General features: G+C 42.7%; 1 protein-coding gene across 1 annotated transcript in view; it reads left to right on the top strand.

Annotated features, from left to right (window-relative positions):
• Positions 1-22,587, top strand: part of LOC147701718 (neuronal pentraxin-2-like) — a 118,081-nt gene that overhangs the window by 78,729 nt on the left and 16,765 nt on the right. The window contains exons 2-3 of the mRNA XM_086930349.1: positions 9,811-9,964; positions 20,218-20,465. Coding sequence (XP_086786475.1) covers positions 9,811-9,964; positions 20,218-20,465 — 402 coding nt within the window. The remainder of the gene's footprint in view (positions 1-9,810; positions 9,965-20,217; positions 20,466-22,587) is intronic.

The raw sequence follows: 22,587 nt of genomic DNA, 5'->3' as shown, positions 1-22,587 counted from the left end.
CTCAGGAGCTTGGGAGATGCAAATCCGTCAAATGCTTTAAAGTGCCTACTTCAGCAGGGGAGGAACTCCTTTACTCTAAGGGAGGTTCTTCTGTCGTCTAAGTACTTGGTTTCTGCTTGCAGAGTTTAGTCCAGGTAAAATCTAAAGCCCTGTAGTCAGGGTTCCTACATTATATGCAAGTAAGGTGTTCGACAAACTCTGGGGACCCACCTATGGGAGGGTCAGGACAGAGGAGTGGTTACACCCATGTCCTTTGTCTAGTTTCGCGCCAGACCAGGAGCAAATGACTCCTGCAACCGGTTTGAGCTGGACTATGCACAGGGACACCAAATGTGCCCCCCGTGTAGACTTTCTGGCACTCTCAGAGTGCACCCACCCAGCCCCAATACACTAAAGCCTGTCTGGGAGTGGTCACACCTCTCTGTGACAGGAAACCTATTATCAAGCCTTCCCCTGCTCGAGCTCAGCTTAGCAGCAGGAAGGCAGACTCGTGTCTTCGGGTGGGAGCCTGGCTGCCTGCTTCCTGGTCCGACCTGGAGTCGGACACAGGCAGCAGGAGAGAAGACGCAGGACCTGGCGGAGGCAGCAAGGTAAGATTTTTTTTAGAGCATCCCGCGACAACCCTGCGCCCGCCCTTCCACCCTCAAGCTGTGCCAGCTACCCCTGCTTGTTCAGGAGACAAAGTTGCTGTAATTGTGGGTGACAAGTGCCTCTGTGCCTTGTCAAACCCAGGTCTTGACGATAAAGTTGAGAACTTTCTAGTAGAGCTACTGACAGTGAGATGTGTGTAAGGATCTGCTCAGACTCTTCATCCTAAGTTTGAGATGTGTCACAATGTGGGACACCAGGAGAAAGATGTTCTTGCAAATGGCCTACCACCATAATTCCACAAAATCAGTTATTTGAGGACAAGGAGTGCCTCCCCATTTCGTGATACAAAATGAGCTACGGTATTGTTAGGACATGACCACAGAAAGGAAAGTTTTTAAGGGCAGGAAGAATGCCTTCATTTCAAACATGTTAATGTGGGTTGATATGTAAGATATCGTTCATAAAGTGCTCATGGAGAGGTCCCATTTCCTAGTCTGTTTTAATCAATTTCTGCTGTTTTGGTTGGCAGAGTGAACACTACATATTTAGTTTAAGAACATGGGTGTTGCTGGTAGGAGATTGAAAGAGTACGAACGAAGGAGCGATTCCACATGTAAGCGCTTATGTTTCTCGAGCAAAAAACCCTAAGCGGCAGCTGATCTACGAGTCCAGTAAACTAATACAAGTGATTTTTTCATTCATATTAAGATACACGCAGTAAAAGTAAAACCGCTGCCCCATGGAATACAACTAAGAGTACACACGGACGGATCGACTATATCCGGAGGAGCGAAGGTATTCTCTAACAGAAGCCACACTTATCCCGAGAACAGTTGCGCATTGTTGCTTTTTCACACTTAGATCTTGTTATCTAACAGATCGTAAATCATTATTTGCAGGATCGTGCTTCCTTAAAGTCACAACTCCTCGCGCTGCAGTAAGCTATCGCGAGGTAGGGGCTGAATGAAGCAATTGGATGTTTATACCCGGTCATGACTGTTAGTGTTTTAAATATCACACTGACAGTGTCCCTGTTTCCACACAATATTGCAGAGTGTTATTGCTTTCCTACAAAAACATACAGCTGCCCTGTGAAGACCTACAGAATTACAGGTACATATAGGCTGTGCAATAGGGTGCTTGAGTCAGAATGGGTGTAATTCTATGAGTTTTTCCTCACACCAATCACATATTTATTTGTATGTCCCACAGTGAAGGCCATCTGCCAGTCCATGTCCTGAGGAGAACCCTCAAACAAAGCCTGGGTTCGAAACGCATTGACCCTGTGCTGGAACAGGATTTACAAAGGGTGGTACAGGATCAGAATTAGGATAAAGTCCCCCTGTTATTAGCCCCTTGAAATTAAGAAGTTCCAGCATAGCCAAACAAGCAGGCCTGTAGAAAAGAGTGATCAGCCGCTTGTCTGTGTTTTTGTTATTAGGACTGGTGCCCCATGAATTGAATGACTAGAGGCATCTTTTCTTTTTCACTATTTGTATATGGTGTTTACATGAATGTTTTTCATTTACACGGTCTGTGAAATGTTTATATGTACTATGGTGTTATATGTGAATGTCATTATTTGAGTATGCTTTTTGTCTGGATATATTGAAATGTTTTGCAAAAATATGAAATAAGTAAAAAGTACTAAACAAAAACTTTGCCCGCTTAGGATTATTGGCTACGTGGGGGATAAGATATCAAACTAATCTAGCTGGCCATCTTGTTGTTGTTTAATACATTTGAGTGGTCTAGGCCAGGTAGCAAATAGACCCAAGCCTCTTTTGGTCCCACTGCTGGATGATATACAGCATGGGTGGTCCAGAACAGACTTGGATTGACTGTCCAGCAGTTGATCCCACTACTACTTTCCTAGGTGAAGTAGCAAGAAGTGTGTTGGGAACCACATGGTAGCTTTAGTCCCTTCAGTTTCCAGTTTTTGAATCTCAGGTGGTGGCAGTGAAGCTCTCAATAGTGCTGTGACTGATAATCAGTTTGTAACTTAATTTATTGTTATGGTACAAAAGCTGAATTTTCTAGGGAAATGTATGCAAGTCAGAAATTAAAATGGGTACAAAATTTCTAGGTTAACTGTGTGTGGTCAGGCACTCATCATCAGTTTCTGCTCAGCCATCTCTATGTCAAGGGAAAGCATGAGCCTGTACTCTTTAATGACTTGTTTAAGTTACAAGTAAGCTTAGCAAGCAAGTATGTGCCTCGTGTGCTGACAGTAGCTTGCAATGATAGAGTTGGAATTGACGTGTGTCAGGAAATGACTACCACACTGATATTGTTTCAGTTGCTGTCCAGCTGTTACTCTTCTCTTACGTTACGTAGGAGGATGAGGTCACCATCACCACCATAGACTGAGCTGGGCGGGATCTCCGTTACAAAGAATGAGTTTTCCTTGGAAGCCCTCCACTTATTGTCTAAAGACTTTAATGTGGCAGCTTGAGGATTTAGGATTAGCGTGGCAGCTGAGGAGACCATCAAAGAAAAAAACAGCTCTCACTCTGTAGTGGTAACTGAGGGCCATTTTGAGTAGCACTAGGAACACATCTGCCAGAAATGGAAAGTGCTTCATTTTAGGATAGAATTGCTCTTCCATTTCAGTACAGATATCGCAGTTAGTGTTGGTATGTTTGTCAGGCTCCATCATTCTCCATTTGTTGTGTGTGCAAGGAGTCTCAGCGAAGGGCAGGCAAAAGCCACACTCCAGCTTTGATAGACCTTCAGAGTTATTGATATTGAACCAGTACAGACCTCTGTGGCTTCAGAAGGACAATGGCAAGTTGTCTCCCGGAAGGCTCCTCTTCAACACCATCAGACCAGCCTAGAGTGATAGGTGATATCAGATACTTCTTCCACTGTGCAACCCCTTGCCAAATAGAAGCACAGACTAGGCAACCCACCTACTAAATGGATCCAGAGGAGGTGCCTCACTGTGCTGAAACTTCTCTGATTCAGGTGAGCGTGGGGAACCAAGCGTAGTGGTCACCATACTAGATCTGCTGAGGATAAGGGGTAGAAAAGGGGCATATCATCCAAACACTGCTGTGGTGAAACTGTAGGTGGAGTCCCTGAATCACAGGGCCCATCTTAGATGTGGGCTCCAGGGTCATTGAGATAGAGTTGTAAGTTTGCACACCTTGGTAAGAATGAGTTGTGGGGCAGCTACTGGAATTATGTAAATCTTGACTGCTTTCTCTTTGTCCAGTGTGGCCCTTGGTCTCTCCAAACAGGTGACCTTCACCTTTTTAAACCATTTATGACTCAACCACGAGTGAAAAGAGAAGTGTGAAGCTTGGTGGATATTGTCTAAGTAGGATTAAAACAAGAGCACTGTTAGGAGTAAGATAACCTGAAAACCCGGTGCAGCCCCGTCTCCCAAAATATCTCAACCCACCCCCCCCCTCCATTTTTGTGCAGACCTGTTTATACAACCCACCATGATATCCATTGTTTCTATACAGATGTTTACTCACCCCACTCCCAGCAATCATGACTTCTCCATATAGTTTTGTCACAGTCTCCATTTCATCCTATATGATTATTTATTTTATGTAATCTTTCTTCATGCTGTTATATGAAAGAATGTGTTAATCTTTCTATTTTGGATCTTATCAAAATACAAAGGTACATAAATATCTGTCATACTCTCCGTTCTGGCTTTCGTCCCATTGGGGCTTCTCTGAGACCCTCTCACATTCTTTCTATTCTCCTCTCTATTGTTCTCATCTGGCCTTTAAAATTACCATTGACTATTTGTTGTTAAAAATCTTTTGAATATTGTCAGTATAACATGAATGTTATATGAAAGAATTTGTTAATATTTTCATTTGCAAATATACATGATTATCTGTCTATACCTTTGTTCTGACTCTAGTCTCCCCCCCCCCCCCCCCCGGGTACTCTTGATACTTTCTCATACGCTTTCTACTCTACCTTCTAGTGTTCTCAACTGCCCCCTTAAATTATTATTGCCGTCACAGCCAATGCCTCTTCTGACTCGCACTCATGCCAATGTTGTGAACTCAGAGGTTTTTTCCCAATCTCGGCAAACCTCTGAATCCTGTGGTGCTGTCATTATTCACCACACAGGTGAGCGAATAGTGTGATACTTCTCACCAACACTCATCCATTTAATTTAGCATTTTGCCTTTGCTTCAACCTACGGCCTTTACCCACATTTCAATTGGATTCCTTACTTTAGTTACCTACCCCCGGACGTCCTCGTCATGACACCAGCATTGGCCATACAGCGTGCCCCTTGACCTCATCACCATACGGATTCCAGGCGCCTTGACCAGCATGCCTGCTCCATTTACTCTTCATCTACTGGTGAGTCACCTCATTTTCCCGGGCACGACCACCTCGGCCTGCAGCACGCTACTGTTCATTAGCCTGCCTCTCTTTTCACTGTGGCATACTTTACCCAGAGTGCATGTCAACTTACTTGTTTCTCTACCCAGTCTTGCCCTTCTGCATTCTCTGTTTTTGACCCCGGATGTGGCTTTTAATTAATTTAGACCCGTTCAGTCTCTACCTTCCAGCACCATTTTTAACTCAAGGCCCCCTTGACCTTTGCTTGTTTTCCACCGTTTTACCAGTTGGCCACTGACTGGCCTACATCTGCTTTCTAGTCCCTTAGCCCATTCTCATGCTCATCCTTTTCTTCAATTTAGTGATAAGGTTGGGGTTCCGCTACCAAACTTAATTAGGAACCCTGGGCCGATGGGTCATTGTTACCTGCTGAGAAGTGTAAAGGGGAGAGACAACTCATTTTAGTCAATCCAACAGTCAATAATAACTGTGACTCGAAAGATCACAAATTCCGAAGTTCAATTTAGGGGTTTATTACAAAGCCAAAAATAACTGAATATACAAGCACCTCAAGACGAGGTTGTAAAAATACGTGGGAACTAATACAAATCCGTATCTACGAATTAGTCTAATCGGATGAATCATAAAGAGAATAAAAAGCTCTGAAAATAAAATGCAAGCAAGAATTTCTACAATATTTAAGTCATACTGCATCTGTGGCTGAAAAGTAGAAAGCATTAGCTATCCCTACTCTATCTCTAAGGTGATAACCCTACATAGCATTTCCCAGGCAAAGTCAGTTAAAGGTGTCAGCTCGTGAAGACTTCCTAAGAGTAAATCAGTTAGCCAAAGCTACAGAGCTTTTTCTAAGATGCTCTTTTCCAAATCGATCTCCTAACCCCTTCTCCTAACTCATCCTGTCTCCTTCTCCCTCTCCTTCTGTCTCTCTTCCCTCTGGGCACTTTCCTAATACAAAATGCAAAGATGTAAAACACGCCCCCCGAACACCTCATGCTAATGGACACCTCTCCTAGGTAGTTTTCCACCGTCTTCCACACGTGTAGTCCAATGACCTTGGTTCCCAAGCCTTCTCCACAAGAAAAAACACTGGCTCCCAATTATCAATCTTCTGTTTACTTTGTATCACTTCTCCTCCATGCCTAACTCCTAAAACAAAAGGCGTTAGTTCTAACAAAGGCTGCTTCTACACCTGCAACTGAAAATGTGAGAACAGAACATCCTTGCATACACATGAAATTCACTGCCTACTTCTAAATACAAGAGCTTACCGGCGAAATTACATTTCCAGGCCTACACAATTCAGCCAACATAAGAATAAACGAATAGGCCTATCATATACACAACGTGAGCATTTCAGTAAGGCCTTTACACATCAAATTATACACTCATGTTAACAATGCTTTGCGTTGCAAACATCTAGAATTATTACATGTTAAAAATAACTCATTATTTCTTTGTGCAATTTTCATCATAGTGCACATTAAAACAAAATGCATTACATTACACATAAGCTTTTCGTTAGGCAATTGCAATATACTAAAGGTTACAGCTTCAATTACAAATGCCATTTAATTTCTCTTGTGTATAACACAAAATACCTTTCTGTTCATTCACTTGCACATGTTTATTACAATACGATTCAACTGATCAAAATGAACACAACACAAGAATATGTGTATGCGGACTATCCATGATTATGATGCACCCCTACAATTTTAGAGCACCATCGCGCTCCATCAATAGGAACCCCCCTGGCACACCAGAGAGTAGTGTATTTCCCTCCAACGATCCACCTGGATTACCAGCACACCACACCTTGGGTGCACGCTCCAAAGCACCTGCAATTGAATTTTAGTCTTGTTTCCCATACAGGTTGTTTGCTCGTTCTCTCCAACCTTTCTAATTAGCCTCTCCGGTGACTAGCACTATTCTTATTCTATTCCCTTATATTCTCTCCCTTGTACAGCACAAAAACTTTCTTTGTAACCTGGCCCTGAAGATGACCTGAATTGATCACAGGTTGGTACACCGTCGACCACCCAGCGTAACTGTTGGCGCGATTTTGGTGTCCCAACTATTTAACCATTTTGAATTTTCATAACAAACGCATTAGAACCTGTGTAGTTCTGCAAACACTGACATGATTGTTTAATTCCTTGTGCCATTTTCGCTGTTGTTCTTGCTTCGTTTGTTACGTGTGCCGTTCACTTATTAGCACAAGTACATTTATGCACATGATTTCATGGGTTACACCCACATTTAGGGCCCGATTCCGATCCGGTAAAATTCCCATCCGTACAATTCACATCCGGAGCCATCTCAGTACGACTCGTACACACGCCGTACGACCCGACGAGTACGATCCAGACCGGGGTATCAGGACGCGATTCGTACGGTGCAAGTCAGGTAAGGGCGATTCGTACGGAAAAGCGCACAAACACATACACACCGTACGGCGCGTACCCCCCATGATCGCAGGGGTACAGCGCGTAACCCTTCGATCATGGGGGGTAGCGCCGTACACCAAGCGTACATGGGATACGTGCCGTACACCCTGCGTGCAAGGGGTACGGTGCGGACCCCAAGTATGCTGGGTATAAAGAGCGTACCCCAGAGATCATGGGGGTACGCGCCATACACGGGGGCCGTACCGTACCTGTTTTGAGGCGAACTCTGCTTTTACGACTGTTTTCAGCTCCCGTAGAAAAAGGGTCGTACGGTGCGTACCCGACACGAATCGTACTTGCCGGGTCGTATAAACCAGCCGCAAACCGTACAGAAGTCGTGTACAGCGGGTTCCGAGTGTGACTTGTACAGGGATTTCATTCGTACGGTCTCTGTACGATTCGTACGGTGTCCAGCTCCTGGTACGAATCGTACTTCGTCGTACGTACGGGGGATGTTGCAGGGTACGATTCATACGGGAAAAACGCTCCGTACGGCAAATCGGAGCGCTTTTTCCAGTAACCGAATCGACCCCTTAATGTAAATAGTCCTGATACTGTTTTTTGTCTTCAATTTTTCTAAATACAGACTGCTCCTTGTATTTTTCAAACAACCATTAATATCTCCTTGTCCACTCTTTTCTGCAATTATTATGCATGTTTTATCTAATTGTCTGGGAATATTACCTGTTGAGAAGTTGATGTATGCTATGAAAAGAAATTGCATAATAGGGGCCATGCCTTTGTTTTATTTCTAAGACCAAGAGAACCAAGTTAACATTTGGAACTATCTCCACAGTGTACTTGCAGTAATAACTCATAATGATGCAAAGTTTAAGGGCCACCTCTACTTAACACAGCAGCAAAAAGGAATCTAGGAAACAGTAGCGTTTGCTCCAGTGAAGCAGCAGTGGGGCGCAGAGGGAGGTTTAAAAGACAGGGAAAAAAGAACACTTAGCTGCCAGCCAGCATCCTCTTCAGCATCTTCCTGCTTCTGTGCGAGAACGAAGCACCCAGGTTCCCTAGAGCCAATCACAGCGCTATAATACAGCATTGTAATTGGTCTGATGCCGTAATACAGCCTGTGTGGATAATATGCAAAGTGTGCATGACAGTTTGGCCGGCCCAAGACGGCCTGCCAAACAGTCATGGGCACTTAGAGAGTGCCACCACACCCCTCCCCACCCCCCAAAACTGCCTCAGTACGGCACGAATTGAAGGATGTGCTGAGCCATGCTAGCGCAGCTAAAATCCACTGGCTTGTATTCGTGAAAAACGAACTGGGAAAAATGGGACTACTGGACCTCTGGTATGATCCAGAACAGGCATGCAGGGGAGTCTCCAGCAAAATGCTTGCGAAATCTTTTATGGACTATAAACAGAATAAATGGTTGCAAGATTCTAAAGCTGGCTCCCTGACAATAACCTTTCTAACACTCAAACATTATTTTGCCTTTGAGGAGTTCCTGAATGTTATCTACCCAGTAGGAGCAAGGAAGCTATACATTCAATGGAGGCACGGATCACTACCGTTAGGGGAATTCTTAAGCAAGTGGTCGTCTTTCATGATCAAATCTTGCCCTGGGTGTGGTGCGTCCAAGGAGGATGAAATGCATATGCTCTTCTTTTGCCCTGCCTATAGGAAAACTAGAAAGTACTGGCTTGTACCCCTATGCAAGAACTTGGGTTTTGATAAATGCTCTGTTGCACTGAGAGTTCTTAAGACAGATACATCACCACATAGAGTTTTCGCACTTTCAAAATTTCTTTTAGCAATGTGGTCCAAAAGATCCTCTACAGCGGCACCCAGGGGTGATTTTATACAGTGACTGTGTACATTTCATGACAAATTCAGTTTAATCTAATAACTTTTATGCTTTTTATCTATACTGTTTTTACTGTAAACTTTTATGACTGAAAAATGTCGAAATAAAGATTTAATGAATGAATGCCTCAGCACGGAAAAATAAAATGATAATAACCTTGTGTTATTATCATTTTATTTTTCCTTTTTTACAGTGCTGAAAGGCAGTGTGGCCATGCTCCTCCGCCATAGCAGAGGAATCCCCCTGCTAGGGAAGGAATCAATTGTAATGTAATGTAAGGTACATTTGCAGAGCGCTGCTTGTCACCCAGGAGGATATCCAGGTGCTGAGTAGGTGAGAGTGGGCATGAGGAGAGGCAGGTCTTCAGCTTCTTGCGATATTTAAGAAGTTGGGTCAATTCGATTACTTTTGCTCATGTCATGATTATTCCAAGTTATCGTATCTTGCGTGCTATTGGAAAAGACAGTGTGCCAATTATTGGGGACACAACAGTCCATACCACAAACATGCTGGCAAACAGGACTTCATCAGAAGCTTTTAGAGGTTGCAGTGTCTTCTCAAAAGTAGTCATGATGTAACATATTTCCTGGTTGTCGTTCTCACAGCTGGGCCGAAACAGCTCAATGTTCTCTGCTTCCCTGCGGGAATCTTTGCAAAAGAAGATAGATGTCTTGGAGCAGCAGATTGCGCTGGTCAACAGTACAGAGGAGTACAACCTACCCAGTCATAAGTTAGAAGACGGTGACACTATTAAGAAAGGTGAGTGTGAGTGCATGCTGTTATTATGACACAATTTTCAACTCTGAGCCTTACATGAGACAAAATCTACCAATTCTTCCTAATCGGTGGGTCCAACACATAGTTTGCGGGGGGAAAAAATCAACTTCATGTGGCAATACCCTGCACCAGTGAACGCAATGGGTTATCGTGATTTTTTAAAAAAAAAATGTTGATTTCAATGTAAAAATTGCACAGCTAAAACCGTGTTCTAAAGTTATTTGCAGGGGAAACTGTTTCTGTACCGTTGCTAAATATCTTAAATGTCTTTCTGAAAAGTTGGAAAACTGTTTATAGGATGCTTACAATCCACGTTTTCTAAAAATAAATGAGATGATTGGATGAAAGTTGTTGAGAGTTCTTTAAGTAAGGTTATGTTCAGTTTGGTTTTGTTTCTGTGAGTTCGTTCTTTTCAGTGTTTAGGAGGTGGAAGGTGGATGGCATCCAGTTTAGTATTTTTAGGAGTCAAGTCTTCAGGGTGCAGATATCCTTCAGGAAATATGTCTTTGTGTATAGCTGTGTGTTGTCCATATAACAATGTATATATATGTTGAACTCTGATAATATATCTGATAGGAGCTCAAGATATACATTAAATAGTAGTGGTGCTCACACATCACACTTTTTTAATTGAGGAACAACTGGTATGTATTCTGACCAGCTGTCCACGAGTAAGGAAGTAGAATGAGAACCTGCACTGGACTAGATCACAAGGGCCCATTCTTTGGTCAAGCAGGTTAAGCAATCTGGTATGAGGTAATAATTTATAGTACTTGTCAGTATTTCACAGAAGTTGGACTGGAGTGAAAATCTCTATTAGTGTTGTTCCCAGGGAGTTTGTTTACAGCCTCTGCCCTTCCCTTTCCTATTCCAACTTGTGCACCCACTCGGCACAGAGCCTAAATGTTTCTTTTCAGATGTACTGAGAGTGACACATCTTACATCCCCCACAGTTCAATCTATTTCACTAATGAGTCTCACTGAGGGTCTGATGTTTTGGTGGGGACAAAGTGGAAAAGAAGGAAGAACAGGAGAGATACCCTGCAAGGGGTGTTAAAGGCCTCAACAGCTAAAGCACGATCAAGGCTCCTTAGGGCCTATATTTAAAAAAATTATTGGGTTTTCAATCTCACATTTAACAAGGAGTACAAGCAGGAGTTTTTCATTACTTGATATCTTTCTACATCATAAACTTATTACGCTGTCACACTCCATGCATATGGGTATACTAACCAGATACACGACACCTTAAGATAGCATGGAGGACAAACATTTGAATATATCTTGAAACTACAAGCCTCTGGAAGAAAGGTTTAGTTTTGAAAACTGGGGGGGGGGGGGGGAGGGAAAAGGGGACCAGAGGATTTCATTTGGAACTAATATTCTGGGACGCCGAAGGAGGGAAGTGAACCAGCGATTCGTATAAACCAGGCCAGTAGAGAGCCCCTGAGCCACAGGACCCAGCAATGGAGAGAAATGTCCCAACATTGGGCAGGAGAACATGGGGTAGGGCTCCTATAGAAAACTGGGGAAGGGCACACCTGTAACCCGCAAGTAACCCGCAAGTACTATATGTGTGAGAGCCCCGAAGCATATGTCGGACACACCACTAGACCTATGGGGTGGGGAGGAGATGGAGGAGTCTATGGGCGTTAGCAAGGGTGAGGTGGACCCACTGTGTGTGTCTGATAACTTAGTAATTAGTCATTCCCATTAGATGGTAATCGGACGGAGATGTAGGTCCTTAGCCTCTACCTTATGCAAGGCTTCCGCTTCCTCACGGCCTGCATTAACAACAACAAGTTCATCAACTGACGACAGTTCACCAGTTCCCCACTGAGCATGCAAAAATACGAAATGTTTTATGTGATGGTGTGCATATAAGAGATCATGGACCCTTTTATGTTGGTTATCAAGCAGGGCTGAGAACCAAAAGTGGGATTGCGTTTACAGAGACCCTTGGACCAAATAAGAACCAGGAGGCACATTTACAATATTTTGGTTTAGGGCAGCTCTGCAAGCCTTTTAGCTGCGCTGCCCTTCGTCAATAGAAAAGTGCAGGAATGTGGCGTATCTACAAGAAACAGCGCATTCCTTTCCTTTCTGCTGGCACACAAACCTCAGCCGAGCACCAACGCAGCCATTGTGCAAGGGCGCCTGTGTCATTGACATAATTGTTTTTGTGCACAAATGGACACCTTCCTGCACAAAAACAAAGGAGGCATTTTCCTCGTTTTATGAGTGTTGCAGAATGCAGCACAAGTGGAAAAAGACTAGGAGAAATATAGATATTTCTCCTCGTTATGCCTGACTTGGGAAGGCATTCGTTTTGGCGCTGCCCCAGATTATGCTGTTTTGTAAATCTTGGGCAGTGTCAAAAACCCTTGGTGTTGCATGGGAACACCCACAACAACACTCATGGAACGCCCCTTCCACGCAGAGTAAGGCATTGCCTTATTCCATATTACAAGGGCATGAAAAGCCATGTAGGGTGGCTTTGAATGGCCTTGTAAATATTGGACCACACACTGCGCCTCCGGCGCATCACAAAAGTGACGCTCCAGTGGTGTAAAAGTGCTGCAGGGGAATTTTAAATATTCCCCCTGATCTCCTTGGCTGCTTAGGTTTGCCCTTCTTCTACCGTCTTAGTAGACCTTCATGGTTCTCTTATGAGTAGTCTTCCAGCCTCACATCTTGAATCATAAGTAAGCTATCCTTCCTGACTTGAGGGATCTTTGGAGTTTTTGGCTAAACAAACGTTGAGCAGGAGATACACTAGTTGTGCTATATGTGTTGTGTCTCAGGCATTCCTAAGGGTATAACCATATTTCTGTCATAGGAGATTCTGTGAACTTTGTAATCAGGAGCGTTTTTCCAAAGTGGCCATGAATCGTTCCACAATATCATTTGCTTGTGGTCATAATAGGCTGATTGTATGGTGCTAAAACAACAGTCAAGCAGCAAGTCCCCACAGTTGAAAGAAGGTCCCTTAGCAGACTTTATAGCAGCTGGGATACCAAAGATGTTGTTGAGTTTGCAGGTAAGACAACTTCAACCAAGGTATTTGGGATTTCCATGGCTTCAGGAAAGCAAGAAAACTCCTCTATCACAACCAGCATATGTTATTCAGATGAGTCTAAAAAAAACAAAAGCAACGTCTTCTCTGAATCTTGAGGGCAAATTAGACATTTGCAAGGTTCTGGGAGAGTGAAAACTTCACCAAGATTTGGCATCAAAGGACCCAAACCTCCTCTCAACAATTTCACCTAGGAAAGAGAACCATACATGTTGTCAAAGGAGCCTCTTGGTGGTGAAAATACCCCTGTGACCCTCAGGAGCCTCTGGGAGTTGGGGGTATTACTAAATGAGTTCCCTCAAAAACCACCCTCTTTTGTGATATGGAACCTTCAAAATGCTCAAGTATCTCTGAGGCTCCAGCCTCAAAGTGTGCCCTCTTTGTTTTTTCCATACATCTCCACCTCTGTGTGTTGATTGGTTCAGAGACTTCTTGCATGGTAGGGTCACAAGTGGAAAGCTGAAATCAGGAATGAAAGTCGGGTGGGTTCTGATATTTTTCCAAGCAGATGTCTGAGTGTGAATAAGTAACATTGTAGCCTGAAGATCCTTCTTACGGATGGGCGGAGTTATCTTAGCTTTTGAATTGCCAAATATTAAAACCATGAAGCAGTGAACTGTTTTCCATCTATGTAGAGATGGTAATATTTAAAGGCCCACTCAATGGCTAAACTCTCTCTCCTGCTGCCTGAGAGTATGCCTGCTGATGCCATATCAAGCTGCAACAAGCATAGGAAATTACTTGACATGGGATTCAAAATCAGAGGCATGCTGCCCCAGTATGGCATCCAATGCCTCAGGGATGGCGTTTTCTGTCAATTCATTCCTTTGAACGGGCTCAAAATAAGTCTAGTTCTCTTCAAAGGCTGCTTGACATCTCTTCAATCTGCATTGGATATCAGGGTAATACACGGAACTGAAAATATTATTATTCTGACAACACTTCAACCAGAATGACACGGCATTGTTAACCTCCAACACAGAGCATCGTATCCAACAACATTAATAACAAAAATAGGATTCATCAATTGAATTTTTTTATAACTACACTGTAAATACGTACCCATCCATTTATCCTATACCCTCATTATTGTCAATTGATTGGAAAACCTCCTTTAATGTAAACCACTCTGACAACTCCACATCTAATTCACACTGTATAAAACAGATAAATAAATAAATCTCTTCGACCACCTAACTCTTGACCATTCTTAGATCTCTCAGGGGTGTGCTGATTGACGCGAACTCTGCAAAGTATCTTGTGCAAAAGCTGTCAATTTCAAGGAAAGATCTGAGGGACGACACATTGATTGGAATTGAAATGGACATGAGATACTTCCCTGTATTCAGGCCTGGGTCCAAGCCATCTTGTGGGAAGAGCATATGTTCTTGAGATGAAGGGCCCATGTCAGTATTATACAACAGAAGGGTGAGACTGTTCTGTTCCCTCACAGCTCCTTCACTACTTTGCCCCCAACTTTCCCTTCCCACGTGGCATCCAGTGGACGCACAGCAGAAACGTGCCTTGCCAGAGGAATCAGGCGCAATGACTACAATGATACATCTGTACATCTAGGGTTCTAGTCAACAGTGGTGCGGTTATAACACATTGGACCATTATCTATCAGGCTGTCACAAGTAGAGAGTCCAAATGCCACTTTGCTAAGTGTGACTAAAATCCTAACCTTGGCATACAATTTCACATATTGAAGAAGGAAAATAAAATGTTGTGTATTTCTTAGAATTAACAGACTTCTGAATTGATACCATCTCTTATTTAAATTGCAAATTTATAAATCCATTTTTACATAGGCCTTGAAAGTGGTAGTGAAACCGTTTCTAAACACCCACACTTTTCACAAGTATGAGAAATGGTGAAGAGGCAATGCATTCATTTTCTGGTGTGTACCTGAAATTAGAAGTCAGGATTCCTGGTTTCACAGCAGATATCTTAACTGTTAGATCGCTAGACCCCATTCTCTCTCTGCCACACCACATCTGTCCACCACTTCACAATTTCCTTTCAAGGTTAGACCACATCTTCTGTGCAGAAATAGTTCACTTATCAGACACACCTTGCCTGCTATACTGGTTGTGATATTAGTAGTAAAGTTACCATGTAAAGTAATGTAACAGCATGTAGAAGTCATAGAAATGTACATGGAACTGGGAATGTGATTCTGGAAGGAAGAAGCGATTTCTCTGCAACTGCACCAGCTTCCTTTGTCCACTGGACCTTCGTAGTCTTGAGCAGAACATTCATTGATACCACATCTTCTTTCATTTGCAAATGTGTAAATCGATGCTATATAATAATTGAGAAAATAGTGAAACTGTTTCTAAGCTGTGATCATTTAAAAAAAAATCGAATGGTGCAGAGGGAATGACTACATTTATTTGGGATCAAACGTGATCAAGCGTGAAAGCTGAAATTAGAACTCAGAGCTCCTTGTTTCACAGTTGATACACTAATAGCTAGACAGCATCTTCTCTCTGCCACACCACATCTTTCTCCACTACACAATTTATTCTCATACAGTTAGGCCACATCTCCTTTTCAGTTATAGTTCACACCATTAAATACTACTCATCAAATACAACTTGCCTGCAAAACCATTTGTAACGGTAGTATTAAAGATATTGCATAGAGTACTTGAGTAGGGTTGAATTCATACATTTTCACTGAAAGAGCCAATGTGAGGCTAGAAGGAAGAGAGTCACCCTTATATGGAATCAGACTGCTAATCTACGGGCTGTAGAGGCCACAGTTTTGATGTTAGCTGTGACACAACTCCCTTGGACTTAAAACAATCTGTCCCACAAATATAAAACTGTTTCTGTGAACAATCCCTGCTCCCCCTTAGTAAATTGATTCAAGCAGAAGAGCTTTTCCCAGAGTGCTATATGTATTGCATATGTGTGCTACCACTAACTACCCCTAGCCGCTTGTTTAGAAGAACAAGACATATTTTACGGAAAGATATTTAAAATGTAAATGGTCTGATCACATGCAGCAGAATAACCCAACTCCAAAGAAGAGGTTCTCGCTAAAATATACCTCAATAAAAGTGTCCAGTTTTTCAAAAGGACTCCCTTGTATTGCGACCTATTGTTCCCATTCACAGAGAGCTCCTGTTAAGGTACACAGAAATAATGCCCAGGTCCAAATGGTCCTTGGAATTTTTCTGCAACTATGCCAACTTCCTTTCTCCACTGGATCGTCTGCATCAGGACCTTATGTCCTCTATAGCCATAGGAGAGAAGCCCCACAGAGATAAGTAGGCTTCACTGACAAAAACTGGTTTTTATTTTCAGAAATTCAAGACAAAGCTGGAGACAATTCTCTTTCCAGGCCTCTAGCAAGCATTTAGGAAATCTTCAGTGCCGCTATAAGGAGGTTCCTCTGTTTTTTGTGTGAAGTTAGTTCTCTTATGGGAATGGATTAAGCAAGGCAAGTGAAATGGTAAAGCTGTTCAAGGATTGGTGATGATCTCTAAAAAAATTAAAGACAGGCTTCCCCCTTTCGTGTTGTGTAGCAGTAGAATCCAGTTCCTGTTGTAGTGATTCGCAAAGGCCTTAAGACATAGCTTTTTCTGCAATAATTTGTTTTTTGTTCTCTAGTCAGTCTTTTAAGCTATCCCTTGGCGCCGGGAAACCCTGTGTGGGTAGCTGTGCACCTTAAAAGTTAAATAAATAAATAAAAATAGGAGGTGAAAGATTATCCCATATTTCTTTTCATCACTGAAAGTGTTACGACAGATATTTCTTAATTCAGATTTACAAACCTATGCAAGGACCAATTTGCGCTGCTTTACATGACTTTTTAAAAAACATTTAGCGCAATGCAGAGGCTCGCACGGTATTACTCAACATTTTGAGCTGGGATGCGTTCCATAGTTGGAGCATGTGCATTCCTGTGCATCCACCCATGGATCTGACGAAATACCAGATGCATAAGTTTGTAAACCTGAGATTGCTTCAAATTGGTACACCTCTCTGAGGATAGCGTAACAAGAGAACAATCCTTTTTTCTTCTCATTATTTCTTCTATCTATGCATGATAGAAAGAGAAAAGTCCCTCTTTGGGTTGTTTTTTGTGCTGGAATGTATCTGCTCTTGCCCAAGAACCCTCCTGCTCGGAACGCGGGCACCCTTTCAGCATGGTACAAGGGTGCCTGTGTTGGTGCTAGACACGTCAAGTATGCTAGCGCTACTTGGGATCTACCATTAATTGGACTAAATCCATTGTCTCTGTGCTCAGTGGAGCCCCTCCCCCCATATCAGGGGCATCTGGGGCATCAATGACCACAGTAGGGTTCCGATATTTGGGGATATATGTTACCAATGATCCGTCGCAATTCTACGATAAAAATCTCCTTCGCCCACTACAGTAATTAAAGTGAGATGTGCATCAGTGGATGTCCCTTCTGGTCTCGCTGCTGGGCCGATCAGCGCTGATTAAGAGGATGGCTCTCCCAAGATTTTTAAATATACTACAAAATACCCCCTACCCGGTCCCGGCATCTTACTTTAAAGCCATAGAAAATGAACAAAGGTTGCTCCTTTGGGATGGAGGGCCCTCCTTGAATTGTCACACAGAAACTGGTGAGGATGTTGTATGACGGAGGTATGGGACTCCCCGATATACAAAGGTATTACTGGGCTTCACATCTCATGATGATTAACCATTGGCTGCACAAACCCCATGACGATCCTGCATTTAGGATGGACAAATAAGTCCTGCCTGGGGCAGATATGAGAGAGCACTCTATACATCACTAAGTCGACTAGCACTAACGGGCCCAACAAATCACACACTGAAAGTTTGGCAAGCAGCAAAAAATGTTTGGGCTGGGATAACAAAATTACACTTGCCTTCCTACTACGGGATACAGACAGCCTCAGGACCCTTAGTTTCTCCAAGGGTTTTGACAAATGGAGATGTGTGGGATCGAGGGGGGAGATGGTCTCCTTCGAGGCTCTCCAGAAGGAATACGAACTAGCAGAGACTGAATGATTTAGATACATCCAGATCAAACACGCTCTCCTAGGTGCAGTCCTGGGAGGTGGGAGCCTCCCAGACTCCTCGCTTCTCGAGGACAGGATTCTCACTGACTTTATGGCCCACGTGGCCATCTCCCAGACTTACAAAAAACTAATCAATAACTCCCCTGATCCCCTTACCAAGCTTAGACAACATTGGGTGCAAGATGTAGGAAACCTAGAAGATGAGGAATGGCAGGAGGCCACGTCTTAGCCAAAAGAGTTGGCAACCCCGACACGACTTAAATTAGTTCAGTTTAAGATACTACACCAAATGTACTACTCAGGTCAAATATTAGCCAAATTTACTCCAGAGGTAGATTCTAAGTGTAGAAGACAGTGTGGACAAGAGAGTACCTTCTACCACATTGTTTGGGAGTGCCTACGCATTAAGATATACTGACATGCACTATGGGGGAGACTCTAGAAAACACAATAGAATGGGACCCTAAACAGTGCCTTTTAAATATATGGGGAGCAACAGACCTAAATAACAAAGAGAGAACCTGGGCAATCCTGGTCTGGATGACAGCCAAGCACAATATTGCGAGGTCATGGGGAGTCTCGGAGGTGTCGTCACTTCAAACACGGGAGCAAGACATGGACTGGAGTATGACCACAGAGAAGACAATCTACGAAAGCTGAGGCTGTCCTAAGAAATGGACACAGATTTGGGGTAATTTATTCAGAGGAAAAAACAACAGTGGAGGATTCCCAAGAGAACAGCACCTAGTCAAATATTCTCCAAGAAATATCTTTCTTTTGGGCCCACCCTCTAGTGCATGGGGCAGTCTGTGTGCACACTTCAAAAACACCCACTGTCACAGTGTAGGTTCAAAACATGAACTATGGAAAGATTTGAAAAAAGGTCAAGGTGACCACTTAAACGTCTTTAAGAAACTATTATCTTCAATAAGGTGAACAGTAATGATCACATCAAAGGAATTTTTTTCTTATGTTCTTGAGAGTTCTTTATTTAATTCAGATGGTAAAAAATATACACAGGATCTACAGCCAACGCGTTTCGTCCTCAAGGGACTTCTTCAGGGCAGGATAGTCACTGGCGATGATGTCCCTGGATCTTATCTCGTTGTTAAAGGATGCTTGAATATACCCAAGTAGTTATATTATGGATCACATGGCATCATGTCTTTTAGACATCTATCCAATTAGATGAAAGGCGTTAGAAAATTCAACTGCAATCGAATCACACCAGTGATATGAGGTGTTTCAATATCTTGTGTTCAAGCCACATCCAAAAATGAGGATAGTAATCCAATAGTAGTGGAACCAGAGTAGAGGGGTAATGGGGACCTCCGTTTATTATCTACTGATATCTTCTTTTTGAAGGAGGAAGAATATATAAGATAGTTCTATTGCCAAGCAACTCTTGATAAAGCGTGCTACAGCATCCCCTGGTTCCTGCGTGGCTCGAAAAGATAGCGTGAGAAACGACGTCCCCCTCCGTCAAGTACCGGCCGGCTTGAACACAAGATATTGAAACACCTCATATCACTTTTGATGTGATCATTACTGTTTACCTTAGTGAAGATAATAGTTTCTTAAAAACGTTTAAGTGGTGCACCTTGACCTTTTTTCAAAACAGATTTGGGGTAAATGGAACCTCTTCAGGGGTAAAATATGTTTACCTCCTGTTGCCCTGTCCCAAGACTCTATCCTAATAGACAATGAACAAGAACTGTAAACTAAGTTGAGGCTTAAAATTGTTGAATTTAACCATACTGAATGCCTTATCCATGCCCATATTGTTTAACCTAAGCAAATGTGCTGTACAAATTGTGTATGTGCCTATCTTACCCACTAATAAAAAAGAATTGTTGAACAAAGTATTCTAGCACTGGGAGAGTGCTGAAGTATGCCATATTTTGGTTGATCTGGTGCTGCTCAGCTTTCTCCCTTTCACGCTACACACCACAGCAACGTTTGCTTGCTGCCCTGCGTTGTGAGAACAAATTTCCCCAGAGAAAAAATGGAGCATAAAGATGTGCTTCCTACACCCATGTTCCTCTTTGGTTTTGTAACTTGGAAAAGACCTTCCACTCCCTCTGTAATAGTATCCCTTGAACACATTCTCCTGTTCTGTCCTTGTTCCACAGGAAGTGATGTACCCAAGTCTTCGGATGGCTTCCGTATTGGATTTCCAATGAGGACCGACTACTTGTTTGTGAAGGTGAAACGCATACTCCGCCGTGAGCTCTTTTCCTTCACTATCTCCGTGTGGCTCAAGCCTAGCTCCTCGCCTGGTGTGGGCACCCCCTTCTCCTACGCAGTGCCTGGCCAGGCAAACGAGGTGGTGCTCATCGAATGGGGAAACAATCCAATGGAGCTGCTGATCAATGACAAGGTAAGTGAGACATGATTGAGGCAGACTTAGATCTTTCAACGTTAATTTGAACTCAGGATTGAGCCAGTAGTTTTCTTAAACAAATTATTCGAATCTGGTATTTAAAACATACCTTCAGTTCAAACGAAATACCATTGTGGTTACAGGATGACCTTGCTGGCTTGGAATCCAATGGTCACCCTGTCAGGAAAGAACGAGTGACCACAGCAAATCCTTGTTGAGTCTCACTCTGAAAAGAGTAATATAGCACAAATGGAGGGCAAGTGGCAGAGCCTATGTAGTGGTTTCTGAAAATTAATTTTTCTTAAAGTTCTTGATCATAAAGCATTAGTATCACCTGTACCAACAATACAAAATCTTAATCATTACAACAAATTAATTCTCCTAAAATGTGTCATTTTGTGTATGAGTAATACATTTGGTTTAGTTCTTGCTGGAGAGTTGCACCTTCATTTTTTTGAAGAATTTATGATAATTTTTAGGTCAAGCCTACAGCACGCATGCTCTGTCTGCAAGACCTGCTGTCATCAATAATACATAACATTTCCCACCTACTACTTACCACTGGCTCACTCGAGTGTCGAGTGTCTCACTTCTTTGCTGCTTCCTAAATCATTGGCTTTGACTGTACGTCACGTCCATTAAAGGCAACAGTGAAGAACAGTTTCCCTGCACTTTCCTTATTAAGCTGTTGTTTGGGAGAACTCTTTTTGTTTTAATGGTTACTCGTCAATGCTTGTTTTGTTTAAAATTACTAGCCACATTCTTGTTTGGCAGGGTTATAGTCCGGAAATGTATACAGCATGCACATAGTGAAAGTAACAACCTAGGCGGAAGCAGTGGATTGCCTGCACAATGGTAACAGGACAAAGACTAAAAATGAACAGTTTCCAATTAATTACTTAATTTTATTAAACAATTTATTATATATTTCATAGAACAAATAAAAATGCATATATCACAAAGCAAAATTAAAATTACATTCCTCAAAGGTAAACATGAATATAAAATAACATTAATAATTCCTTCACAATGAGGAATAAGTTGTGTGTCGACGCGTTTCGGCGGCCAGCGCCTTTCTCAAGACAAAGTACAACTTTCTATAGCTAAAACCAACTGGTCATAACGGTCGTTATCAGGAGTTAAAGATTCTATTCAGTTCTTGAGGAAAAAGAGTCACGTGCCATAGTCGATGAAGTTCTAATATAGCGGGTCTTTATTTCTTATTTTAAAGTAATATTTATATATGTTTCACTCTTTAACACAACGATGGATAGGTTGAATAGCCTGATATTAAACAAAAGTTTACGTCGCCTCCACAAGGTGCAATGGGCTTGATTTAAACCCCTAGTATTTCGGCATCGCCTACGCAAGCTTTTAATAGGATTATAAATGCTTATAAATGCTTGTCGACGAAATGTTGAAGATTCAAAGACTACGCTGGACTTGATGAATAATTATTGTTACAGCGTGGTACTTAAAGCTTAGCTGTTCTGGGTTTACAGCGTGGAGTTTTCAAATATTGCCGGGTGCCGAAGATGTGAACACTTGGGCGGTGCTTTTAGTATTTTGGATGTAGGCGCGTGGAGGCGGACATCTATCTCGAACGTATTTCCGTGATAAAATATGCAGCATGCACATAGGCACTCGCTACTCCTTCAACAATAGCGGACGCGTCATTAATTTTGTTGTATGCTTTAATTACAATACAACCCTACCCCGCACAAGATAAATAAGAAACCGCGTCATCTGTGTACGTTTATGCCCCTGCTTCCCCTGCTTTTCTTTACAGCTTTCGTGAAAACATGTCACTCATGAAACACAATACAATTTAATACCATTAGAGTAAAGATGTAAAACTCATAATGAGCTCACCATGCCACCTGTGAAATACTATGTTATTGTTTAAGGCGCAGACAGCCGTGGTGAGGAATGGGAGACTTCTAGCAGCCCTTCTATCCTGCCCCGCCCTTTCCCATGCTGCCTTTGCAGAGCGCTTCCGACCGGGCTCCATGAACAACTGTCCTCCGTGCTTTAGAGCTGCAATGGGGGACTTCTAGCAGCCCTTCTATCCTGCCCCGCCCATTCCCATGCTGCCTTTGCAGAGCGCTTCCGACCGGGC

Source organism: Lissotriton vulgaris, chromosome 7 (assembly GCF_964263255.1).
Source record: "Lissotriton vulgaris chromosome 7, aLisVul1.2, whole genome shotgun sequence".
Taxonomy (NCBI): domain Eukaryota; kingdom Metazoa; phylum Chordata; class Amphibia; order Caudata; family Salamandridae; genus Lissotriton; species Lissotriton vulgaris.
The sequence above is the reverse complement of the archived record's forward strand: the minus strand, read 5'-3'. Positions and strand labels throughout refer to the sequence as shown.